Raw genomic sequence first — 24965 nt, forward strand, 5'->3', positions numbered from 1 at the left:
CGGGGCCCGACACCGCCCCGCCCTCCCCTCCCCCACCACCGCGACCGCCGCCAGAGCCAAGTCCGCCTCTGACCCCGCGCCCCGGGCCGCGCGCCCGAGCCGAGCTGCGCCGGGTGAGTTCGCGCCCCACCCGGGACCCGGACCCCACCGCCGCACGTCCCCTCTCTGCAGCTTCGCGGAATCCGTACCGCCCCGGCTCCGTCGGGGTCCGCTCGGCGCTGCCCTGTAGCCCCCGGGTGGGACCCGCCTGTCTGCGCCCCAGCCCTGGGCCCGCCCCACGCCCCAAGTGCGGATCCGGGGTCCCCACGTCCTGGCTCGGCCCTGGTGGGTGCGCTGGTCCGGTCGGCCGCTGTCCCCGCTCCTGGGGATCGCGCGTCCTGTCCGGGCGCCGCACCGCGCGCCCTGTTCCCGGGCGGGCACCGGGGATCGGGGAACCGGGAGCTTCGAGTGGGCAGAGGCCCCGAGAGAGGGGCGCTTTTGCTCCTCCTGCTGCGCCAGCCGCCCAGGGCCACTGTCCCAAAGCTGTCGCCAGCTCCCCAGGAAGGGAAGAACGCCAGGGCAGTGGGGGGAAAGGTCGGAGGGGCGCTCCCCTTGCGGCTCTGCTGCCACCTGCCAGGGTCCGCCAGGCAGAGGTCTGCACCCACCGCCCCGGGGCGGGGCCTCTCCGGGCTCCGCAGGCTGTGCCCAACATCTCCCAAGTAGGGGCACAGGGTCCTGCGTCCCAGGCGCAGGGGAGGGGACGAGGACGTGCCGCAGCACAACTGTCCTCCACGGCACCCGAGGGTCCAGGCCCTGGCATGCCCCAGAGTGGCACCAGCTGGAGCCTGCTGTTGCTTCATCCCGTGCATTCGTCCTGGTCATGGGTGGTAAGGTGGGTGGAGATGTTGCTGGCAGAATACAGGAGGAAGGTGGCTAAGAAGCCCCGTTTGCGTATCCTACAAGGTCCCTCCAAGTGTAAGAGAGTGATAGAGACCTGGATGTGAATCATAGTTCTGCCATTTATTAGCTGTGTGACCTTGACCAGTTACTTAACCTGTCCAAACCTCTGTTTCCATTAAAAAGTGTGGTTATGAGTGGAGTGCCGCAGCTCACTTCTGTAATCCCAGCACTCAGGAGGCTGAAGCAGGAAGATCAAAAGTTCAAGGCCAGATTGGGCTACCTGGCCAGACCCCGTCTCAAAGAAAAAAATAAAAGTGTGGTTACTACCACAAGGTTTGTCATGGGGATCCAACAAGATAACACAGGTAGAGAGACTGGCACCCTACCTGATAGTGGATTGACACTGGGTTCTCCTCTCCAGACTTTGGACCCATCCTGGCATAGCATCGCCTCTGCGCCCACCTCCCAGCCCAGTGCAGATGGATGGGCTATGTTCAGAGAGTTTGGGGACATCCCCTGCCACTCATTGTCTGAGTCCCTAACACAGCGCAAGCCCGAAGGTCCAAACAAGAAGCTGTCCTGCCTGGCTGACGGCTTGTGTCATACTTCTATCATGAAGTTTTAGTTTCATTCTCTGTTTCTGTCTCTCTAGCAGTACTGAGGATCAAACCCAGGGGCATTCTACCACTGAAACACATCCCCAGCCCTTTTCTCTTTTTGTTGTTGTTTTGTGTTTTGGTTTTTTTTGAGACAAGGTCTTGCTAAGTTACCCAGGCTGGCCTCAAACTTGCCATCTTCCTGCCTCAGCTTCTGGAGCAGCTGGGATTATAGATGTGCATCACCATGCATGCTTAAATTCTGTTTTCTTTTGCTTTGATTTTTACTGATTTTTCTCCACTAAACCATTTGTTCCGTGTCTCATTGATAACAATGGCTATTTTTTTAGTGCCTGTTTTTGCCTTGAACAATGTAAAGAGCTTTGCATGAAACTTCTTATTTAATTCTTAAAACAGCCACACAACTACCTCCATTTCACAGATGAGAGTGTTGAGGCCCAGGATGATTAGGTAATTTGCCACAGGAGAGGCCAGATCTGGCTGTCCTGGAGCCATGGCCTTAACCACCAGACTGCCTGCCCTGCCTCAGGGACTTAAGATCACAACCCAAGCAGGAGCAAAGACAGGTGGGGAGAAGTGGGGTGCGGCCCTGGGCAGCCCTTAGCCCTGTGCTCCCCAGAGGAAGCCTCCCCTCTTTGCAGAGGAAGCCTCCCCTTTTTGCAGAGGAAGCAAGCGCCGCAGTTAGCAGCATAGATGTAGCCTGTCTCTGGGCCTACCACAGACTGGCTGTGTGACTTTGGTCATGTTGTATACCCTGTCTGTCCTCCTGAGGTTATAAAGAGAATCAAATGAGTTACATTTGCAGAGTTCTTAAAACAGCACCTGGCACAAAGTAAAATAAACATTTGATAGATACCTATTTTTTTTTGGTACTGGGGATCAAACTTGGGACCTTGCACTTTTGAGGCAGATGGTGGAACCACTGAGCTAAATCCCTGGCCCTGATAAATGCCATTTTAAAAACCTGAGACTTGAACCTAAAAAGTGCGGGGTTACAGCCTTATTTATTTATTTATTTATATTTGTGGTACTAGGGATTGAGCCCAGGGTCTTCACACTGAGCTGTGTCCCCATCCTTTTTTATTTTGAGGCAGGATCTCCCTAAATCGCCCAGACTGGGCTCCAACTTTCAACCCTCCTGCCTCATGCTCCAGAGTAGCTGGGATTATAAACATGAGTCACCACACCCTGCTAAATGCATTCTTTTAATGCTACTTATCATCAGGTGTGAATACTTTTTTGCCTAGCCACTTGAAATCAGTAGGGGATTGGGTGAGGACACTGGTAATCATTGTTACACACTGGAAGACTAAGGCACAGGTCTCATGGAAACAGCCAGTCTGCATCTCACCTGCCTCCCTGTGAGCCCAAGACCTCCATTAAGTCACCCCAATAACAACAACAAAATGTAACGTATGACTCCCCACCCCCACTGTGCACTCCATAATGGGAAATCACTATGTATCCAGACATCTGATCCTCTAGCTCTAACACCACTGCACACATCCAGCCAAAGCCTCAGTATCCTGCTGGAGAAACAGGCACACAGCTGGCTGGGGTGTGTCTGGAAGAACTGCCACCAGCCCCTGCTCACCAATATTCTGCCCCAGAAAAAAAAAAAAAAAAAAAAAAAAAAATTCTGCCCCAGGCTAGCCCTCCTCTGTGCCCACAGCCCTGCCCTGGCTTTGAGAGGAGCTGCTGATGTTGAAATCGCCCAGAAACCCTGACCCCGCCTCCACAATTAAGACCTTGAAGTATCCCCATCAACCGGCCTGGCCATCTGGACTCCACCCCTTACCTGCCCTTTGACCTCGTGTGAGTGACTCTCCTCCCTGGGCCTTGGTTCCTGCCCTGAAAAATGGAGACAGTTATCTGAGGGGGCCCATCCTAGGCAGATGAAGGAGCAGGCCAGTTTCCGAGAGGGCAGTGAAGAGAGACCTGGTGGTTTCAGGTGCTGAGCATTCAGTTGGACGATGGCCCAACCTGAAGTCACTTAGTGGAGAGGCACCCACCATGCTCCATCTCCCCAAAGTAGGAAAATAGGGTTGGGGTGCTGGCTGGGTGGGGCCTTGGTTCTGGGAGAGAAACACAGTCCAGTGGTGGGAATGAGCCTTGTGCTTCCTAGAGTGCACTGAAATTGGAGTTGAGAAGGGGAACTAGTTAGGGCTCCCTATACCACCCAAGATGCACACAGCTACCTTTAACCTGCTCTGGAGCCTGGGATCTGTGCCTGATGTTTACCTTCCTGGCTCCCAGACACACCTACATCCACACCTCCACTCCAAGGCCAGCAAATCCCCTGGTTCCATGGATGCCACAAAGTCACTTAGCTCTCATTCACACACACATAAGCATGCGTTTACACATCCAGACACACATTCCCTCCGTGCCTCTGTGTTCTCTGGCCTGAGAATATTTAATGGACATTTTATTTCTGAAGCTTCCTCAGTTTGCACAGTCTTGTGGGCACAGCCGAAAAGCATGGCAGTTCTGTAATATTCTAGCTTTACAGAGAAGTTAACCTAGGTTTGGACCCCCAAGCCCATTATTTTACTTACAGTGAGGACTTGGGAAAGTTTCTTAACCACCCTGAGCCCCGTAGCCTCATCTTAAAACAGTGATGACACTCATAGGATTGTCAGGGATTTAATGCAATCAGGTACATATTCTTGAAACACTTAATAAATGATGCCTGCCACAGTTACTAAATTAGGATGTTTTGAAAGTCAATTTAGGCGAGAAAAGAGGGAGGCATAAATGACAGGCAGTTACTCTGCACTTCCCAACCAGCTGCAGAGAGGCTCTGGGAACCCCAGGACTGGTGGGTGGGCCTGAGAAGTCCTAGGGGGAGGTTGGGGTTGAGGGCATTTGCATGTCCAAAGTTGCCATCACCTTCACCAGGTTGTTGTTCTCTCTGTCTATTTTCCTTTCTTCCCTGGGGACCCCCCCCCCCCCCGCACAGCTGTACAGTTGTCAGCGGAAGGAGCCCCCAGGGCCCCCAGTAGGAGGAGGTGGAGCAGCACTGTCACTGCCTCCACCTGGATGAAGCCCCACTCCCCCTCCCCCGCTCTGAGAGCATCCCCAGGGCCCACTCAGCTCCATCCCCAACCAGCCCAAGCCCCTCCCCCCCCCCAACCCAGCTGCCCTGAGCTTGGAGGGCCGTGGCAGGGACAGGTGAGAGAGCAGCACCAGGTGGCAGGGGCTTGGGTGGGCTGAGGCCACCGCCTACTCTCCCGGCCTTTGCCAATGGAGCAGCTTTTCTGAGGGCATGAAGATTTGGGCGTCCCTTGCTCCAGAGGTGGGAGCACAGCATTCTGGGAGTTGTAGTCCTCACTGTGGTGACCCTGAGCCCTAGCTGGAGAGGGGAGGATGCTTGCTGTAGGGGAACCAAGAGTAAGGGACACTTACTTGTGATGTGGCCTGGAGCTGCCAGCAGGTAGCACAGACTTGGAAGTGCTGCTTTGTACCTGACTTCTCACTCTCATCCCCTCCTTGAACCCCTGCTCTGAGGACCCTAAAGCTGAAAATCTGGTTTTAAAGCCAGTTACATTGAGACAATTAACAGAGTTGCAAACTCTAATCACATGAAATCAGGCCTCTGTGTTTTGATGGAGGATAGAACCCAGGGCCTTACACATGGCAGGCAGATAGGCAAGAGCTGTATGTCTGGGCTGCAGCCCCAGACTAGAAGGAAAATATTAGGTCATTGCTGCTGGTTCTTGCCCTACGCTCACTGGCCTGGAAGCTCCTCCCTCTGCCCTTTGGGGAGACCAGAATGTGGGAAATGCTGGTGTGCAGGCCTGTAATCCATGCCCTCTAGGAGGCCAAGGCAGGAAAATTGCAAGTTTGAACCCAGCCTGTGGAATTTAGCAATCTTTTCTCCAAAAATAAAAAAGCTGCAATGCGTGTGAAGGCTCTGGATTCAATGTCTAGTACCTCCACAAAAAGTGGGTGAGGCAGTCATTGAGAGTGACGGACACCTTTTGGCTCAGTGTGACCTGTCGGCCCAGGGTGGGGACGCAGCTTGAGAGCCAGGGAAGGCAGGCCTGTGTAAACCAAGCCTCCCTCCTGGGCCTTATCTCCCAGGCCAGAGCCTCTACCGTCCTACCAGCCTGGAGCTGCCTCCCCACTGGGCTCCCTGTGGCTGGGCCGAGGGCATGGGGTGAGGCCTCTGACCACACTGCCCTTCACGCAGGAGGACCATGCGGCAGTAGGCGCCATGTTGCCCTTTTTGCTGGCCACGCTGGGCACCACGGCCCTCAACAATAGCAACCCCAAGGACTACTGCTACAGTGCCCGAATCCGCAGCACTGTCCTGCAGGGCCTGCCCTTTGGGGGTGTCCCCACTGTGCTGGCCCTTGACTTCATGTGCTTCCTGGTGAGTGCTCACTGGCCACCCTGCCCTTCACCTGTGCCCAACCCTGGCAAACCACACCCTCTCACCCACCTTGGCTTCCAAGTGTGACTGCTGGACGGGTCCCCGCCTCCTGTCCATTCACCCTCACCAGCCCATCCCCTCCCAAGATGAGGTTCTTGCCTCAGTGTCCAGGGCACCTGGTCTGCACCTCCCACTCCCCTCTTCCTTCAGGCACTACTGTTCCTGTTCTCCATCCTCCGGAAGGTGGCCTGGGACTATGGGCGGCTGGCCTTGGTGACAGATGCAGACAGGTAAGGGTGTCTGCTCGGCCATCTCATTCCATGCTCCTCAGGAACCGGAAGGGGCCAGGTCCTTTCAGTTGGTCCCCTTTATTGGGGGGAATGGGGGGTGGGCTTGATCCCTTGCCAGTCCTCTCCCCCCGCCGTAACCCTGTCTGTTCTCTGTCCCCAGGCTCCGGCGGCAGGAGAGGGACAGAGTGGAACAGGAATAGTATGTGGGGCACCAGCCCCTCGCCCCCACTAAACCATCTTTCCTCTTCTCTCACGCTTCTCTCTCCTCCTGCCAAGCTGCTGGTTTCTCTCCTCTGCAGGCTCTCGGTGGTTCAGATGGTTGCAGGCGGTGTGCTTTGCAGAGCAGTGGGCTCCCAGCTTGTCTCTGCTCCCCACCCCAGCTCTCTCAGACCCTGCCTGGGAGAAGGCCCTCTCCCCTGTGGCCCCCAGGAAACTGCACCACATGGTCCTCAGCACGGTCACGGTCACGGTCACGCAGAGACAAGCTGGGTGTCCCCAGCCCATTTGCCCCCTAACAGCTAGTTCTTACATTCCAGGGTTCCCTGTCCAGCCTGGGAGGGGGCTGCCCAAGGAGCCCCTGTTCTGCCCTGTGTCCCTCACTGTGGCCTCTGTAGGACTGGAGTTGGAGCTGTGTCCGCTGCCGGGTTGGAGAGCAGGAAGGGAGGCATCTTCCCCACCACCTCTCATCCTCATCGTCCACCCCATTCTTGGGTTCCCCTGGTCCCTGTCCCTCCACCTCCCCTTGCTCTTTGCCCAGCGTCAGCTCTGTTGCTCTCGCCCCCCTGCTGGTCAAGACCAGAACTGCAAGGCTTCTAATATTATTGCTTTGGCCTCATCTGAGCGATGATGAAGAAACTCTCCCCCCACAGGCCCCAGGGCCCCGCTGGTGCTGGAGGGAAGAGGCAGGGTAGAGGGTGGTCACTCCTGCTTCGGCCTCTGCTTTCTGTGCTTTCTGTGGCCCCCGAACTCTGGGTTTCCCTGCCCACTCCCCAGGGCTCACTCACCCCACTCTGGTTTCATCTTCCCCTCCCCAGTGTGGCCTCCGCTATGCATGGGGACAGCCATGACCGGTATGAGCGTCTCACCTCCGTGTCCAGCTCTGTCGACTTTGACCAAAGGGACAACGTAAGTGTCTGCCCCCCAGCGTGTGGGCCAAGCAGCCTGTAGTGTACACTGTATGGAGTCTGGGACTCACCTGAGACCCAGAGGCCTGGAGCTCCTTCCCGGCTCCTGCCCTGCGTCACGGCCTCCGAGTAGCACAGACCTCACACGGTGAACTCCAGACTCTGCTGCTGGTTAATTCAAGGCTTCCGTCTTCTGTAGAAGTGGCTTTAGAAATCACAAATGTGCCTGCCGGGTGTGGTGGTGCTTGCCCGTAATCGAAGTAGTCAGGGGCTGAGGCAGGAGAATCGCCACAAGTTCAAGCCCAGCCTGGACTCATAGTGAGCTCAAGGCCAACCTAAACTACATAGCAAGACCCTGTCTCAAAAAAACAAAAACAAGATCACAGTGTGTTTTCCTGGCTAGGTAGCTAAGCGTACAGACTGTGCCGTAGTGCTCGGAAGGGCAGCCTGGCAGGCCTAGCTGTGTGGACAGCTGGCTTGCAGTTCACAGCACTCTAATGTTCAGACACTGGGGGTCCCTGGTCAGCCCAGTTTGGGCTGGGGGTCCTGGGGATAACAGCCCAGTGGAAGGAGGGTGTTGCTTCCTGAGTTGGACTCAGTCAGGTAAGTGGCAAGGGACAGGTGTCAGCCTTGCTAGCCGGATGTGTCCAGATGGTCCCCAGACATGGGGGATGCTCAGGGAGCAGCGTCCCCCGCCCTGAGTGAGGTCTGGGCCTCCTGTTGGGAGCCTGGGGAAGATCCCCTCTACTTGGCCACCCCTGATGCACCCCACTGTCTGCCCAAAGGGTCCTCGGGGACAGAGGAGAGAGACATGCTGCAGCTCATGATGACCCTGGGTTTGGTGCTACGAGGGTGGACTGGAAGGCAGCAGTAGGAGTCCAGGCAGATGGGGCACCTCACTGGTTTTGGAAGCTGGAAGTGAGGGGCCTTCCTGAGAACTGCAAGCTGCACCCCATCCTGACCCACATGGCCACAGGGTTCTGTGGGGCTCTAGCTCTGGACATGAGGGTCCACACATAACCTGATTGGACATTGTCCTTTTTTGAGGCCAGGGACCTCCCTCTTCCCCTGCTTTCCTTCTCTGGGCTGAGCTCATTCCTGGGCTTTGGGGTTCTCCTTGGCGGGGGGCAAGTGTGGCTGTGTGAGGTGAGCTTCAGCCTGGACGTGGTCCTGAGAATGGGGGTGGCTTTGGGGAGTAAGGGCAGTGGTGGGCTGGGGCCTCCTGCTGACAGCCTCTGTCTCTCCAGGGCTTCTGCTCCTGGCTGACAGCCATCTTCAGGATAAAGTAAGTGAATGCTTCCAGCTTACAGAAAGAGAGAAACAGGAACTTCAGGCCTGGCATCTCCCTCCAGAATGCAGAGGCTAGCAGCTTGGAGGGCCTTAGCGCACCTAGCCAGCCTGGCTATTGCTTCCTGCTCCTTGCTCCAGGCTGCCTGGCCAAGGGGCCCGGCCTCCACTGTCCCAAATGCTCACTTTCTCCATGATGCCCTGCCGTGGGGCCAGCCCTGGCCTTCTGTCTCCTGCCCCCCGCCCCCGCTCCCTGAGAGCAGAGCCTGACCCCGGCCCAGCCCCCTGCAGCCAGCGGGGAGGGCAGCGGCAGGCAGAAGCCAGTGTCCAGCAGGCAGCAAGGCAGGAGATCAAGCCAGAGCCCAGCAGGCAGACAGTGAGCTGAGAGGCAGGAAGCTGGACAGGTCAGCACGGCCCCTGCCCGAGCCCAGGCTGAGGCCCCCCGCAGGCGCTGCCACCGCCTTCTGCCCACCTTCCCACTTCTGCCCCTCCTGAACTGGCCCTCTCTTTTGGGTCCTTTTCCCTCCCTCCTCTCCCCTCCCGGGAAACTGGGGACTCAGAGGTCCCATTCCAGCCCCATACTGGGCCAGTCAGCGGGTGGGACGGATGGGGACTGGGGCCAGCTGTGGCCTCCCGGCCCAGTCCTGACCTTGTCCTCTGCCACCCCCTCGGCCTGCAGGGATGATGAGATCCGGGACAAGTGTGGGGGCGACGCTGTGCACTACCTGTCCTTCCAGCGGCACATCATTGGGCTGCTGGTCGTCGTGGGCGTCCTCTCTGTGGGCATCGTGCTGCCTGTCAACTTCTCAGGGGACCTCCTGGGTCCGTGAGGGCTAGGGCAGCTGGGTGGGGGAGGTGGGAGCAGGAGCAGAGACCCCGACCCCACTAACACCTGTGCCCTCCACCCGCAGAGAATAACGCCTACAGCTTCGGGAGAACTACCATCGCCAACTTGAAATCAGGGTGAGGCAGGGACCAGCGGGTAGGTGCCTGGGGTGGGGCGGGGGCCGGGGCGGGGATGGCTGGGGACAGCAGAGGCACATCTCTGGGAGTATCCCCAAGTCGGTCATATAAGAAGGTGGCAGCCTTGCGCCGGGGAAGGCTGGCAGGGTTGTTAGAGGGCACTAGCCCGTGGGCAGGGTATGAAGAGACAGCCTGTGGGAACATTTCCACTGGGGTGTCTCAGGGCATGTGGGGTGTGCAGCCCGTCCTGTGACAGCTCAGTGCTGGAGACTGGTGTCCGCGTTTACCAGGTTGGGACATCTGCGTGTGTCCCAGCCGTGCGTACCCCCTTGCTACCCCAGGAACAACCTGCTGTGGCTGCACACCTCCTTCGCCTTCCTGTACCTGCTGCTCACCGTCTACAGCATGCGGAGACACACGTCCAAGATGCGCTACAAGGAGGATGACCTGGTGAGCGCTGGGAGCCCCCTTTGCTCCCCTGTCCTGCAGGCCCCACCCTGCTGCAGGCCCTGCTCTGCCCCACCGTCACGTGCCAACCTAGAGTTAGGCCACCAGGTTTGAGCCCTGGCTCTGAGGTTCAGGAGCTTCCCACATCCTACAGGACACATAACCTGGCCTGTTTCCTCCTTGTGAAACAGGATTATAGTATCCCTCCAAGGTTTCTGGGAAGGTGAGACCAGGCCGTTCGTGTCCAGGGCCAGCCTTGCCTGGCCCTGGGAAATGGCTGTGGTTGGTGCTGGGTGACGGTAGTCCCCATCCCTAGTCACTTGGCAACCAGCTGTGAGCACCAACCCTACGCTGGCTGCTGTGCTGGGACCCTGGGCCCAAGGGTCTGAGAACAGCCCTCCTATCAGCCCTGTCACCCCTCCAGGAGCAGGGGCTTATGTCTCTGGAGTCAGGTTTGCCACCTGCTCTTTTAGCAGCCTCTGCAGTGATGGCACTAGAGTACACCCCAACCTTCCCAGGATCCAGCGAGTCCCCACTACTCCCCACCTGTCCTCTCTACTCGCCCCCATCACCCCGTCAATACAAAGCCCCGCTCCAGCCCTCCCTGAGTCCTCTGGCTCCTAGGGGTCCTCTCTCAGGAAGCTCACCTTTCCCCCCAGGTGAAGCGTACCCTTTTCATCAATGGGATCTCCAAATACGCCGAGTCGGAGAAGATCAAGAAGCACTTTGAGTGAGTCAGTGCCCCTGTGCCTTTAGCCCCAGAGCGACCTCATCCTTTGCTCCACCTCGGGATGCACAGTGGGGCGGAGGTCAGAACAGGGCCACAGTCTCTGCCTCCAGGGTGGCCTAGCCTGTGGGTCCCTTTGGGAACGGGAGAGGGGTGGGGTACACTCAGTGCTGAGTGTGTGTTAAGCAAGTGTGAGGCCTGGGGTTCAATCCCACCTCCCCACCAAAAAAAAGAGCAAGAGAAATAGGTAAAATCTGCACGAATGCCACATGTGTCCTCTCCACCCCTCCTGGAGTGGATGGGCTCGCAGGTTGTTGATTGGGGTCCACTGGAGGCAGGTGCCTTCCTCCATTCTCAGCCATGTTCCGGGCCATGCGGATGTGGCAGTGAAGCTGGCAGACTCCGGTGGCTGTCTAGGAGCCCAGGACAGGCTGGGCTCTGCTCTCTCGGGCTCTTCCTGCTGGAATCCTGTCTTGGTGGGAGGAGCTCCGGGACAGCAAGAAACTGGAGAAGAGGGAGGGGACTTGAGTGGCAAGGAGGGCCCTGCCTAATCCCCAGGGCGGGGGGACAGGTGGGACAGAGCCATGGGTGGCAGAGTTGAGGTTAAGAGATTGTCTGTGGAAGGTGCAGGGATTGGGGTCACCTGTGCATACAGCCCGCTTTCGAGAGTCGCAGCGATGAGCTTGGGACTGTGAAAGGTGAAGGAAAGGTCCTCAGGTTCTCTGGGTTCACTTACTGTGGGGATCAGCCTTAGGCGCAGGTCTGGGCTGTGGACAGAGGTTGGTCTGAGTCATCCGCCGCTAGAATTAGAAGCTGGCTGGTGTCGAGATTGGGTTGGCTGGTGGTGGCCTGAGCAGACTCGGTCTGGCGCAAGAATGAGGGACTCTTGGCGATCCGGATCTGCCGAAGCTTGGCCTGAAGAGAGCTCAGGCCAGGTCCTGGACTGGGGCAGCTGCGGTCTGAGTGGGGAGCTTGTTGGGGCGACCTGGGAACAGGGTCTGGCTGGGGTCCAGCGACGGAGCCCTGTGCTGCAGCATTAAGGACTGGCTCCTGATGGACACCTTCCGTGTACCGTGGGTAAGGACACCAGGGACGTGCCCTGCCCCACTTTCCCAAGCTGCAGTCCAAAGCAGAGCTCCCTCGGTCCATCAGCTGCTTGGGGTCCTCTGTGGGGCTCGTGTTGTGATCAGCTATGGCGGGCAGTCTGGATCGGGACTGAGGATGGTGTGCTCCGAATTCGGCGCCTTGCCTTCCAGTTGGAATCAGCTCTCTGCTCGTACTGATGCCTGTACTAAGGTGGACCCCGGCAGGCTATGCACTGCCCAGGGATGGAGCCTTCCACAGAGCAAGCCACCCTCAGCACCCACGTCCTAGCTGGGGAGACAGACAGCGGGGGCAGGAGTGAGTCGGAGACACTGTCAGGCCAGGGCAGGTGGGGAGAGGACCTCATCTCGGGGACAGGGCAGAGGGAGAGGGCTCAGGAAGTGGGTTGGGCAGGTGCCATTTGAGCAGAGGCCTGAGTGACCAACCGTGCCAGCTCATTCGGCTCACAGCACTCTGCTCGTGCCAGGGAGACAAGAGAACCAGCCTGACCAGTGTCCGTGGGAGCACTCCATCCGGACTGTTTCAGGGACAGTCTATAGTCCTGTAATACCAGTCGTGGTCATCACTGGGCCTGGTGGGCACACGCTGTAACCACTCTGGGAGGCTGAGGCAAGAGGATCACAAGTTTGAACCCAGCCTGGGCACCTTAGCAAGACATTGTCTCAAAATAAAAAGGGCCGGGGGTGTGGTTCAGGGCAAAGGTCCTGGGTTCAATTCCCATTACTACAAAAAGTAAAATGAGGGCCGAGGATTTAGCTCAGTGGTTTCGCTGCCTGCTGCGCAAGTGCAAGGACCTGAGTTCGATCCCCGGTACCAAAAAAAAAAAAAAAAGTAAAATGAGGGCCAGGGATTTAGCTCAGGGACACCTCACCTGCCTCACAAGTGCAGGGTCCCGAGTTTGATCTCCTGTACTGGGAAAAAAAAAAAAGTAAAATGAAAAATAAACAGGGATGCAGTCTACATTGAGGAGTAGGATCAAGAAGTAGAGTAGGATTGGATTTTAAGAAGTTGTCTTTCCTCAGTCAGCTGGCATTCTCCGAGCCCAGCAAGGTTCTGAGGGCTGGGAGTTGGGGACAGTTTCTAGTCAGCATGGCTGGGGTGGGGTGGGGACTGGGTATCAATCTCTGGTCGCAGGTCGGGGTCAGGGTGAGGTCCCTGTTGGTCTCGGGCCCTGGTGACTGAGCATCGAGTGGGTGGGCCACAGGGTAGGCGGGGCTGTCCCCCTCTGAGGCCGAGTGTGGGTCAGGGCTGCGTCTGTCACAGCTCTTCCACTGAGACCAGAGTTCCCACAGAGCCCTGGGCCCCTCCCCACAAGGACCAGCAGGAAGGGGATTCCAGGCTTTATTCTTGGGGATCCGAAGGGGCAGTGGGAGCGGGGAAGTGTGTCTCTGCAGCAGAGCCAGGACTGCTAGGGCTGGCTGGCAGTGGGGTCCCCGTGGGAGGTGACACTGGCCCCGTTTCAGGGAGGCCTACCCCAACTGCACCGTCCTGGAAGCCCGCCCCTGTTACAACGTGGCACGCCTTATGTTCCTGGACGCAGAGAGGTAGGCTGGGACGGGGGACCAGAGTTGGGCTCCATGGGCACTTGGGTTTAATTCCACCCCAGAGTGCTGGCTCCCCACTCAGATACCTGACCCCACCCTGAGGATTCACCCTTCTCTCCTCTCTGGCCCTGAGGGATGGGTGGGGATACTGGGCTGAGGGCATTGGAGCAGCCGCCCTACACAGACCCGAAGCAGGACACCCACATCCTTGGGAGTGGCCAGTGACAGGAGCCTGCCGGCTAGGAGTGACAGGCACCTGGGTCCCGCAGGAAGAAGGCAGAGCGGGGAAAGCTGTACTTCACAAACCTGCAGAGCAAGGAGAGTGTGCCCACCATGATCAACCCCAAACCCTGCGGCCACCTCTGCTGCTGCGTGGTGCGCGGCTGTGAACAGGTATGAGAAGAGCCCTGTCCCTAACTGCCACACACAAAGCAGGCCCAGGGCACAGGGAGACCCATGGAGGAGGCAAGGCTGCCCCCCAGCCAGACCCCTCCAAGCCCCAGCTCCCCCTGCTGGGCTTGTCCTGTCTGCAGTGACCAGGTGTTCAAAGACCAAGTTGGAGAGGACAGAATTGTGCTGTGCTTGCTAACCCTGGCCTTGGCAAGTTCCTTAGTGGCCCTGTGCCTCAGTTTCCACATCTGTAAGATGGGGCTAATTGTACCCACATGAGTAAAAACACCTCAGAGCCAGGTGTCATGGCACAGGCATGACCCTCAGGCTGAGGCAGGAGGATGGAAAGTTTGAGCTCAGCCCAGATGACTTAGTGAGACACTGTCTCAAAATAAAAAATAAAAAATGCCAGGGATGTAGCCCAATGCAAAGGACCTGGAGGAAGAAGCTGGGCTTGCGCTGTGCCCGGCCAAGGTGGCTGGGGCTGCAGGTCTCAGCTCTCTGACCAGAGCCTCGGCCACCCGCCCGGCAGGTGGAGGCCATTGAGTACTACACGAAGCTGGAACAGAAGCTGAAGGAGGACTACAAGCGGGAGAAGGAGAAAGTGAACGAGAAGCCGCTCGGCATGGCCTTCGTCACCTTCCACAACGAGACCATCACGGCCATGTGAGCCCCGCCCCCCTGTGGCCACGCCCCTGCCCTGATGGGTCGGTGGGTTCTCAGTGGTAACGGAGCCGTCCCCTGTCAGCATCCTGAAGGACTTCAACGTGTGCAAGTGCCAGGGCTGCACCTGCCGTGGGGAGCCGCGCGCCTCGTCTTGCAGCGAGTCCCTGCGCATCTCCAACTGGACCGTGTCCTATGCCCCCGACCCCCAGAACATCTACTGGTGAGATGTTGGGGAAGAGGGGAGGGCAGGGGGTGGGGACAGACACCCGGGGCCCCTGCCTGACTCCTCCTCTGTGCTCCAGGGAGCACCTCTCCATCCGTGGCTTCATCTGGTGGCTGCGCTGCCTCGTCATCAACGTTGTGCTCTTCATCCTCCTCTTCTTCCTCACCACCCCGGCCATCATCATCACCACCATGGACAAGTTCAATGTCACCAAGCCTGTGGAGTACCTCAACGTGAGCTCCCTCCCCACCCAGCCTTCCCTTACTCTGCTCCACAGCTGCAGATGCCAGGCCCGGCCCCGCTTCTGCCCGCCACCTCCCCACCCCTTCCTGCCACACAGTCAAGGGCCCGTTTGAAATTCCCTGAAGGAGTCTGGCTTTGTATATGAGCCCCAGAGTATCTGTCCAAATCCCCACCCCTCTGCTTGCTACCTGGGTGAGTCTGCCTCAGTTTGCTGGTCTGTACAATGGGCCAGTGTCCTTGCTGTGAGGATGGATGTCAGGCTGGGTGCATGGCAGGTGTTGCACCACTTGAGTGTCAGCACCTGGGACCAGAGGGCTGTGGGGAGCACATGGGCCCTTCCTGACGCTCGTCCCCATGTCCCGCAGAACCCCATCATCACGCAGTTCTTCCCCACTCTGCTGCTGTGGTGCTTCTCGGCCCTGCTCCCCACCATCGTCTACTACTCAGCCTTCTTCGAGGCGCACTGGACGCGGTGAGGATCCACACTGCCCGCCTGTACCTGCTGTGCCCTGTCCCACTGGCCGGGTGCCCTCTGCCCTCAGGCCCCCTGCTATAGGCATCCTCGCCTGGGGAAGCCCCCTTCCCCCCGCCCCGGCCCTGTCATGCTGGCTGGCACCCCTCACCTCTGCCCTGTGCCTTGCGCCAGCTCTGGGGAGAACAGGACCACCATGCACAAGTGCTACACCTTCCTCATCTTCATGGTGCTGCTCCTGCCCTCACTGGGACTGAGCAGGTGAGCAGGGTGGGGGTACCAAGGGGGGCGGGACATAAAGCTGCCTGTAGGCGGCCCCGAGGCCATCCCAGACCCACTTCCCTCCTCTCCTCCCTCCAGCCTGGACCTCTTCTTCCGCTGGCTCTTTGACAAGAAATTCTTGGCAGAGGCGGCTATTCGGTTTGAGTGAGTAGGAAGAGCCCGGGAGGCAGGGGACGTGGCAGAGACGCTGCCAGCCCCCACAGGAAGGAGGGCTCGACAGCACCCAGCCCTGGGCGGAGAGGCAGGAAGGACTGACATCATGGGCTGTGCGGGGTCCCTGGGTCTCTAGGAGCCCACCTGAAGCAGGGTTCCCCTGGTACTCAGGGATCTAGGGCATCCCTGCGGGGCCCATGGGTGTCTGTCTCACTTGGGAGCAGTCGGCAGTGACATCTCGGTCAGATGCTGGGAGGGACTTAGGGTCCCTGCAGCTCCCTGGCATCCGGGCTGGGAGGGTGTGGGGAGACTCCTGGCCTCACAACTCTTGGGTGTCTTGGGGTCCAGAATTCACACTTTAGGGTATCTCTGTGGCAGAAGCTGGGGGACAGTTTCTGGCATCTCAAGCTCAGAGTGTGACTACGGGGTTCCCCATGGCCCCTTCCATGGGAACCCCCATGGGGCACGTTCGGGCACAGGACTGGGGCTCACTGTCAGCCATCTGTGCCAAGCTAGGATCCCGACTTGGGGCATCTCAGGCATCGACGGGGATCCTGGGGCCCAGGCCAGACTCTGAAGCCTATCTGAGGAGGCATCTGAGCCCAGATCCTGGGGTGCCTCACATCAGGTGCCTCCACATGCGCTCTGGGGTACCTGAGCTTATTTGGGGGAGTCTCTTGACTCTGGTGTCTGTCTCTGGTGTTCACACGGAGGGACCGGGTCACAGTGTGGGGCCAGGCTGAGTGCCCAGGTGCAGGAAGCATGTGGAGGGTGAAGCCAGTGGCAGTGGCCACTGGGTCCCCCGAAGTGTGGCACTGGAGCATCCGGTGCCCACAGGTGCGTGTTCCTGCCGGACAACGGCGCCTTCTTCGTGAACTACGTCATTGCCTCGGCCTTCATTGGTAACGCCATGGACCTGCTGCGCATCCCAGGCCTGCTCATGTACATGATCCGCCTGTGCCTGGCACGCTCGGCAGCGGAGAGACGCAACGTCAAGAGGGTATGGCCGCCCCGGCACAGCGGCCTGCAGGCGCCCTCTGTTGGCCTGACACGAAACTGCAGTCGTTGGGCTCTTGGGGGGCACAGGTGCTGGGACTCTGGGGAGCCCGCTTCTGTGGCCCTCATCCCAGTCTCATCTGGGGCCCTGCTTTTCCCATACGCATAGCTGTGGCTGACAGAGGTGGCCCTGGAGGTCCCCGATTCTGACAGGGTAGTGTTCCGTGCTGGGAATTGGGAGAGGTCTGGCCACCTAGCTCTAGGTCCCTGTGTCCTGACCTCTCAAGAGGGCCCTGGATGTTCCCCTGCCCACAGTCTCCCCACTCTTGCCCCTGCACTCTTGCCCGGAAGGCCCTCAACACCCCACCACGGCCCTGCCTGCCTCCCCTCGGCCACAGCCTCTCCTGCCTTCCCTGCCCCAGACCTTAGGACCCTGCTGCTCCCGGCTCTGTGCCTGATCCCTGTAGAGCTCCTGGTCTCTCCCAGCTGCCCTGGCCCCACAGCCTGTCCCCTGTGCTCTGAGCCCCTCCCGCCCATGTCCCCCCCAGCATCAGGCCTACGAGTTCCAGTTCGGCGCTGCCTACGCCTGGATGATGTGCGTCTTCACGGTGGTCATGACCTACAGTATCACCTGCCCCATCATCGTGCCCTTCGGTAGGCACCGCCGCGCCGGGACCTGGGCCCTGCTCAGGGGGACCCAGGGCCTTGTGCAGCCACCCTAGGCAGGAGGCCGCCCCGAGTGGACAGGGCCCGGCTGGGAGACCGGTCCCTCGGCCTCCCGCCCGGTTCCTGGCCCAGTCTGGGGCCTGGCCTGGGGAACAGTGGGCAGCAGCTCAGTTCAGGCTGGACCCACCCAGTGTGTTGGTCCCTGGCAAAGCCACTCTGACATGGTCCTGTCGACCACACTGATGCTGCCACCACTGACATCACATCACCACTAACATCACACAGCCACTAACGTGTCCTCGCATGCTCACAGTACTACACCGGCACTGCAAGGGCACATGGCCCAGGGTGGGATGCATCCCCGCTGCCCACAGAGCTGTCCCACCATAGCCAAGCTGTGTGACTTGTGCAGGGCCCCCTCCTTTCTCTCTGGACATCTAGCACAGTTTACCTCTAACTATTCCCCACTGCAGCCTCTCCTTCCCCGTAACATCCTAACCCTAATGTAACCACCCTCTCTGGCCAGTGAAGGCTCCGGATTCCCAGACAAACCTTGTCCCGTCGGAAGCTCCCACAGCCCCAGCCTTTGGGGAAACAGAGCCGGGAAACAGCCGTCGAGTAACTTAGGCAAATTGTGGAGAGTCAGGGTGGAGGGAAGCAAGGAGGCCTGCAGGGACCCCCTGCCGCTTGCCCTGGGCCATTTCTGGTGGCAGAAGCCCTGGCAAGGGGCCAGGCAGAGGAGGCCCGAGCCCTGTGGCCACGCTGGGGTCACCAAGCCCTAGCCTGTCTTGGGCTGGGAAGGAACAGGCCAGGTGGGCAGCCAGCCCTGGTGACCACAGAAGGCCCGGGCAGCCTGTGCTGGACACACCACGGTCTGTGGCGCTGGTTCCGAGGTCAGGGCCGTGTGGCTTCCCCAGGGCTCATGTACATGCTGCTGAAGCACCTGGTGGACAGGTACAACCTCTACTACGCCTACCTGCCTGCCAAGCTGGACAAGAAGATCCACTCGGGTGCCGTGAACCAGGTGGTGGCCGCGCCCATCCTCTGCCTCTTCTGGCTACTCTTCTTCTCTACCATGCGCACAGGTGAGGGTGCTGCTGCCTCTGGAGCTGGGGCAGGGACAGGTCGGGAGGGCCATGTGGCCAGGGGCCTGGAGAGGCCACAGCGAAGGCACCATGCTGAAGCCAAGCCATGAGCCTGGAGGGAGCCTCAAACACTGGTGGCAGCCCTGTCCTTTGTCCCCACACACACCAGGGTTCCTCGCCCCCACGTCTATGTTTACCTTCGTCGTCCTGGTCATCACCATCGTCATTTGCCTCTGCCACGTCTGCTTCGGACACTTCAAATACCTCAGTGCCCACAACTATAAGGTGGGGGCCGAGGGCTGATGGGCACAGCTGCAGGTGGCTCAAGGGGGCCAGGGGGGCGGTGGGGCACCAGGAGGCCGAGGGGCTTGGGGACGCTACCCATGATACTTGACCTGCTCTGTGTCTGTCAAGATTGAGCACACGGAGACAGACACCGTGGGCCCCAGAAGCAACGGACGGCCCCCCTCTGCTGCTGCTGTCCCTAAATCTGCGGTGAGTGCACCACTCCCTAGCCAAGGAAGGGGGTGCCTGACAGACTCAGCTCCAAGGCCGGGTACCCCATGAGTCCTCCAGATGGGGCAGCCTATTCCAGACCCCAGGCAGGGGGGATGTGGGAGGGATATCGTCCTCGTCACAAGAGAGGGACACTGTCCCCCTCACTGCCTGCTCCTTCCCCAGCAGAAGTACATCGCCCAGGTGCTGCAGGACTCAGAGGGGGACGGGGATGGGGACGGGGCTCCTGGGAGCTCGGGGGATGAGCCCCCGTCATCCTCGTCCCAAGACGAGGAGCTGCTGATGCCCCCCGATGGCCTCACGGACACAGACTTCCAGTCGTGCGAGGACAGCCTCATAGAAAATGAGGTCCACCAGTGAGGGCGGGGCCCTGGAGGCGGAGCCCCCCGCCCGCCCCACGGACACAAGACGCTAATAATTTATTAGATCTAAAGCCCCTGCCCCCCCCCGCCCCGGCCCGCTTTCATTAAGGTATTAAACCTGGGGATTCGCCGCTCTCCCCCACAGCGAGGGAGGCAGGGAGCCCTTGCCTCAGTGAGGACAGCCCCGAGCCGGCCCCGGGGCAAAGAGGGGTGTGGGGAGATTCCCCCAGATCAGCAGCACCCCAGTAGTGTGGCCAGGAAAGGTTGATGAGAGCCAAGAGGGGTACCTGGTGCCGTGGCTGGAGACCTGGGGACAGGCGGACCGGGGGCCGTCCCCCAGTCCCGTCCTCCCCTTGGCTCCCAGGAAGATCTGGCCCTGCAGGGACGTGCAGGATGCATGAGAAGGGAGGGGAGCCGAGAGGAGGAGGCAGTCCAGCCGGGACCTGGGGGTGGGCGTGGCTGACACTGGAATATGGGTTTTTGCACTGGTTTTTGTTTTTTTTCCTTTAAAATAAAAACAGAAAGAAAAGCTCCTAGGTCAGTGTGATCTGTGTGCTGCCTGGGCACCTGTGCTGGGGCCTCACCCCACCTCTTTCCAGCTGGCAGCCTGTGCATGGCCCCAGCATGAGCCCTGGAAGGGCTCTAAGGCAGGAGGGGCCTCTGCACCTTGGTCATGCTATGCCAGTACCCCCTGCCGCCCCCAGATCCTTGAGAGCCATGCACAGGACAGCAGTCAGGAGATATGAACCTGAAAACCACCAGGTGCTCGCACTGAACATGTGCGGGTGGCCTCCCTCAGGCCCCACCCTCTGCACCAGGTCCACGCCGCCCCTCCAAGGGCTTGCCTAGGACGCCACACCCACTCCAGAGCCACGGGGCCATGTGTCACACAGTGTGTGCTGGGGCCACGTGCCCACACCGTCCATCCTGGGTCTGTCACTAGCTTGAGGTACACAACACTGTCCCTGAGGAAGCTGCACTTCCTCGGGACCTGTTTCCTCATCAGTAAAATTAGGGTACAGGACCAGGTGGCTTCGAGAGCCCCTGGGACACCTTGCCGCCTGCCCCAGCTGCCGCTCACTAGCAGGACCCAGGAAAGGAGAAAGTGCATCAGTGGGGGCGGGAGAGGGGATAGGGAGGTGACAGTCCATGAGAGAGGCTGGCAGAGACAGCGAACACTGCCCAGGTGCCAGAGGGGTGGCAGCAGCTGGCGCAGGGCCCACCGGCTGCAGAGCCATGGATGCCCTCTGCCCACAGCTGAGCCTGGGCGCCCAGCGGCCATGGCAGCGTGGATGAAGGGATGGACAGTGACACTGGCAGTGATGGCACTGTCCCCAACCTTCACACCTATGTCAGCCTTGTGAGCCAAAGCCCCCAAGAGAGTCCCCAAGACGGCTATAGCAAGGAAGCCAAATGCCAGCTGCTGGGTGGGCTCTGGGACTGCTGGGCTGGGCGGAGCCTCTAAGCCCTCTGTGGGGTGGGTACAGGACCACCCTGTCTGCCTGGGAGGCTTCACGGCAATGCAGCATGGCTGGGACAGACCTCAGTCTTTCCCTGTACAGCACATCTCCCTGTCCCTGGAGACACCTGGCAGGGCTGGAGGTTCAAACCCAAGTCTAGATGTTTACAGATGTGCAGCCCCACTGGTGCCCAAATTATGCACAGTGAAGGTGCCCAGGACCCCAGCCACCACGCCCACCTGGCCTCATCACACACAGCACTTTCCAACTTGCTGGTCCCAAAGCCCACCGTTCAGGGACAGGGACCCAGCACCCCACTGGGCAAGACCCAGCTCCTCAGTCTCAGCTCCTTTTCAGAAAGCTGCTGTCACTGTCACCTCAACCTGAGCTCTCTACCCTGAAGGCCTTCCCATTCCCAGAGCCAGGTTCCCATGGCAAGTTGGAAGGGGCTGGGTTTCTGAGGGGACAAAGGGAAGGACAGGGAGAGGGAAGGTGGCCGGTAAACGTGATCATCCTCGGGAAGTTCTGGAGCGGGGGCGGGCCAGGCTCTGCTCCCCACCAGGACTTCAACTGCCACCATGGCACTGGCTGCCTGCCTGCCGTGCTCCCCAGGTAGGTGCCAAAGGGCCTTGGCCCCTTGGCCCACACCTGTGCTTCCTGGAGACGAGGTCTCGCTGGAAATGAGGCTGGGTCCCCATGAGACTGGATGTCCCAGGGGTGGAGGCCGGGACTCAGGCACTGGACCAGCTGCCCCAGGACGCAAGAGCCAGTCCTCCCGTGGCAGGAACAGCACCTCCTCATTCTGCTGCGGGGCTGGCACTAGGGAGTGGAGAGGGTTTGGTGAGGGCACCTGAACAGCCATCAGAGGGAGCAGTGAACCTCTGGAAACAGGGTGAGCCCATCCCAAACCCAGGACCCAAGGGCTCAGTCCAGGAAGGGAAGGGAAGGGAGGGCCCAAGAGGCTGGTGGGAGCTGGCACTAGGCCACTGGGGACCCTGGCTTCAGCCGCAAGAGTGCTGGGATGGCTGCCGAGCTGACCTGTTTCTGGGGGAAAGCGGTGCCTGAGGGGCAGCCACCACCAGATCGCCCTGGGGCCATTGCCCCCCACCAGCCTCCTGGCCCAGGCCCTCCACTCCCCAGCTTGCTCCTCTCAAACTCCCAAGGCCTCAGCATCAGGTCTCCTCCCTGCTCTAGAGGCTTCTGGCTCCCCTACCACAAACAAGGAGTCGATTCCGAAGGTCACTGAGCGGGTGGGTGAGAGGGTGGGGTCTCAGTGTCCCCACCACAAAGAGGGTGCGTGTATGAGGCAGCGTGTGAGGGAACAGCTCCCTGGGGCCTTCCCACCCTGCGGGCCATTTCAGAACATCGTGGTGGACCTGACCAATGCGTATTGGGGTTGTTTGTTAATAAAAAAATAAAATAATACAGCTTTAAAAAATATATGGTCCAGGCTGGGGATTTAGCTCAGTGGCACCGCACCTGCCTTGTAAATGCAAGGTCCTTCCTGAGTTCAATCCCTGGTACAAAAAATATATATATAGATATATATTTTATATATATATCTATATATATTTTTATATATTTTATATATATATATATATATAAAATATATATATATGCATCCCCCCGCCCAGCCTAGGGACAGGGCCTGGCCTGGCCTGCATCCCCTCCAGAGAGGCTTCCCATAATAGCTGTGGCCTCGTGTGGTCGCATGGCATGGCAAGCTCAGTCCCTGGGGCAGGGGTCTCAGGCAGGGCTTGGAGACAAGCTGGTGAGAAGGGACAAGGCTCCACAGGGATGAGGGAGGGGAGATTAGCCCCTCACCGCCTTGGCCTGTCCTCTGCCCTTGCCACGGTCCCCAGCATCCTTTGTGGCTGATTGGGACCCCATGAGAGAGGCACACTCGGTGCTGGCCAGCCAGAGTAGAGACCCCACCCTGGTGGCCCTGCGATGGACAGGCACCGGGAGGTCCTTTCCCTGTGGGGTGGCCGGGCTTTACCCTCACTGGGTTTCTCAGCCTCACCAGGTGCCTCAGTGCTCAGGGTGGGATCATCCTCTGTCACACCTGTAGGGGGCGCTGTCTGAGCATTGCAGGACATTTAGCAGCACTTGGGGTGTCCACCGCCCAGCTATGACAACCAAACTATCTCTACACCTGGCGGAGTCCCCAGGGCAGCATGGCCAGGGTGAGGATCTGCCTCGACTCCTCCGGGGACTGCTGTCCTCCCAGCTGAGATCGGAGTAAGGGCGACTGGCAGCTCCTGCTAGGGGTGGGGATAAAAGAAAAACCCCAGACCCCACCCTCCTGGGGGACCTCACCCCTTTCCTGTGAGAGGGGCGATAGTGTGTCCCCACACCCTCCTCATCTTCAGACAGAAAAATAATACACACACACACACACACACACACACACACACACACACACACCCCTTAACCACCTCCTCAGAGTCAGAGGGAGCCTCCTCTATCATTCACACTTTTTCCTTTCTACTTTTTTGAGATAAAGTCTCACTAAGTTGCCCAGGATGGCTTCAAACTTGAGGTCCTCCAGCCTCAGCCTCCCAAGTGCTGGGATCACAGATGTGCACCACCATGCCTGGCCTCTCTACTGCTTCTAAGAGAACCCCAGAGGGCATGGGTTGGAAGAGGGAGGGTCTGAGGAGAGCGGAGGGGGAGGAGGAGGGGAGAACTCCCAGACTCTGGCTGCTCCCCAGTTCCTGCCCCACTCCTCGTCCCCCCAGAACCAGGAACTCCTGGAGGGACCCTTGGGGCAGTGGGAAGTCTCAGAGCAGGGAAGGGCACAGTCCTTCCCTGCAGGAACTCAGGCCTCTCCCACCCAACCTGCAACCTCTGTCCCAGCCCGTGGCACTGCACCAGAGTAGGGTGGCTGGGAGGGTCCAAGTGCCCATCCAGAACCAAAGCCCATAAAGCCAGGGCTCTCCTGGGAACACAGGGACCCTGGCGATGCCAGGGCGAGGAGTGTTTATCAGTAAGCCCGTGATGGACAGGGGTGTGTATGTGGCCCCAGTAGTTGCTCAATAAATACTCAAAGACCGCCAGGGCAGACAAACTTGCGTCTTTGTCACTATGCAGCACAGCCAGCCCTCAAATGCTGCCAACTGTGACCATTTTCCTAAGTAGGGGCTCTTACAGCCTGAGAGATTCGTTCTGGCTCCTCAGTGAGGCTCCGGATGGGGTCCTCAGTCCTTCATCCATGTGATTGATTGATTGATTATTTATTTATTTATTTATTTTTAAGAAACAGGGTCTTATCCAGGAATGGTGGCGCATGCCTATAATCCCAGCACTCAGAAGGCTGAGGCACGGGCCGGGGATTTAGCTCAGTGGTTTCGACGACTGCTTTGCAAACGCAAAGACCCGAGTTCGATCCCCAGTACCAAAAAAAAGGAAGGCTGAGACAAGAGGATTGCGAATTCAAGGCCAGCCTGGACCTCGTCTCAAAAAAGCCAAACAAACAAACAAAAACCAGAAAAGAAGAGAAACTATGTTGCCCAGGCTACCTTTGAATTCCTAGGCTTGAGTAATCCTCCTGCCTCAGTTTCCTGCATAGAGGGGACTACAGATATGCACCTCTGCATGTGCCTTCTAACGTGATTCTTGAACCCACCAAACCCAGAGGGACCCCAGAGAGTCTTTGGGGCTGTCACAGTGAGCTTTGCTCCTCCCCACGCCAGCTCTGGCTACCTCAGGCTGATCTGCATACCTTTGGTCCCCAAGTCTAGGCAGGTGTGGGGAGCCTGATGTCAAGGGCTGTTCCTGAGGGTCTGGGGGTCAAGGAGGAGCCGCACCCCATCTACAGTATCAGTACAGGGCCTCTTCCCATGGGAGAAAGAAAGAACCACTCCCGCCTCCCTTCGAGAGCTGCCGGGAACAGCACTGGAAACATTCACTAAGCACCTACTGTGTGCTCAACATAGCAGCAAACAAAAACTCCTCCCTTCCTGAGCTTTCACTTTCTTCCCCTCTACTCCTGGGGATTGAACCCAGGGCCTTCGAAATGGGCTATGTCCCCAGGCCTTTTTAATTATTGAGTCAGGGTCCTGCTAAGTCACTTAAATTGCCCAGCTGGG

At 58.9% G+C, this 24965-nt stretch overlaps 1 protein-coding gene across 7 annotated transcripts; it reads left to right on the forward strand.

The window, feature by feature from the left end:
• Nucleotides 1–13: 13 nt before the first annotated feature.
• Tmem63b (transmembrane protein 63B) lies at nt 14–19950 on the forward strand. 7 transcript variants are annotated; one of them, XM_021259746.2, is made up of 25 exons: nt 14–113; nt 3169–3311; nt 5692–5874; nt 6085–6164; nt 6325–6363; nt 7199–7289; nt 8536–8573; nt 9255–9397; nt 9487–9538; nt 9880–9988; nt 10645–10715; nt 13280–13360; nt 13630–13753; nt 14283–14416; nt 14499–14636; nt 14719–14872; nt 15248–15354; nt 15529–15615; nt 15715–15780; nt 16627–16789; nt 17334–17439; nt 18369–18536; nt 18706–18821; nt 18951–19031; nt 19218–19950. In XM_021259746.2, exons 3-25 carry the CDS (start codon nt 5716–5718, stop codon nt 19410–19412), a joined length of 2502 nt encoding a protein of 833 aa, XP_021115405.1. In that variant the 5' UTR covers nt 14–113; nt 3169–3311; nt 5692–5715; the 3' UTR covers nt 19413–19950. The 7 variants fall into 7 exon arrangements, with proteins under 7 accessions (XP_021115405.1, XP_004846524.1, XP_004846525.1 ...); XM_004846467.4 differs by having other exon boundaries at nt 19221–19950; XM_004846468.4 differs by lacking the exon at nt 6325–6363.
• Nucleotides 19951–24965: the final 5015 nt, after the last annotated feature.

This window comes from Heterocephalus glaber, unplaced genomic scaffold (genome assembly GCF_053883595.1).
Source record: "Heterocephalus glaber isolate CG9 unplaced genomic scaffold, H.glaber_assembly_v1.0 deba00001497, whole genome shotgun sequence".
In the NCBI taxonomy this organism is placed as follows: domain Eukaryota; kingdom Metazoa; phylum Chordata; class Mammalia; order Rodentia; family Bathyergidae; genus Heterocephalus; species Heterocephalus glaber.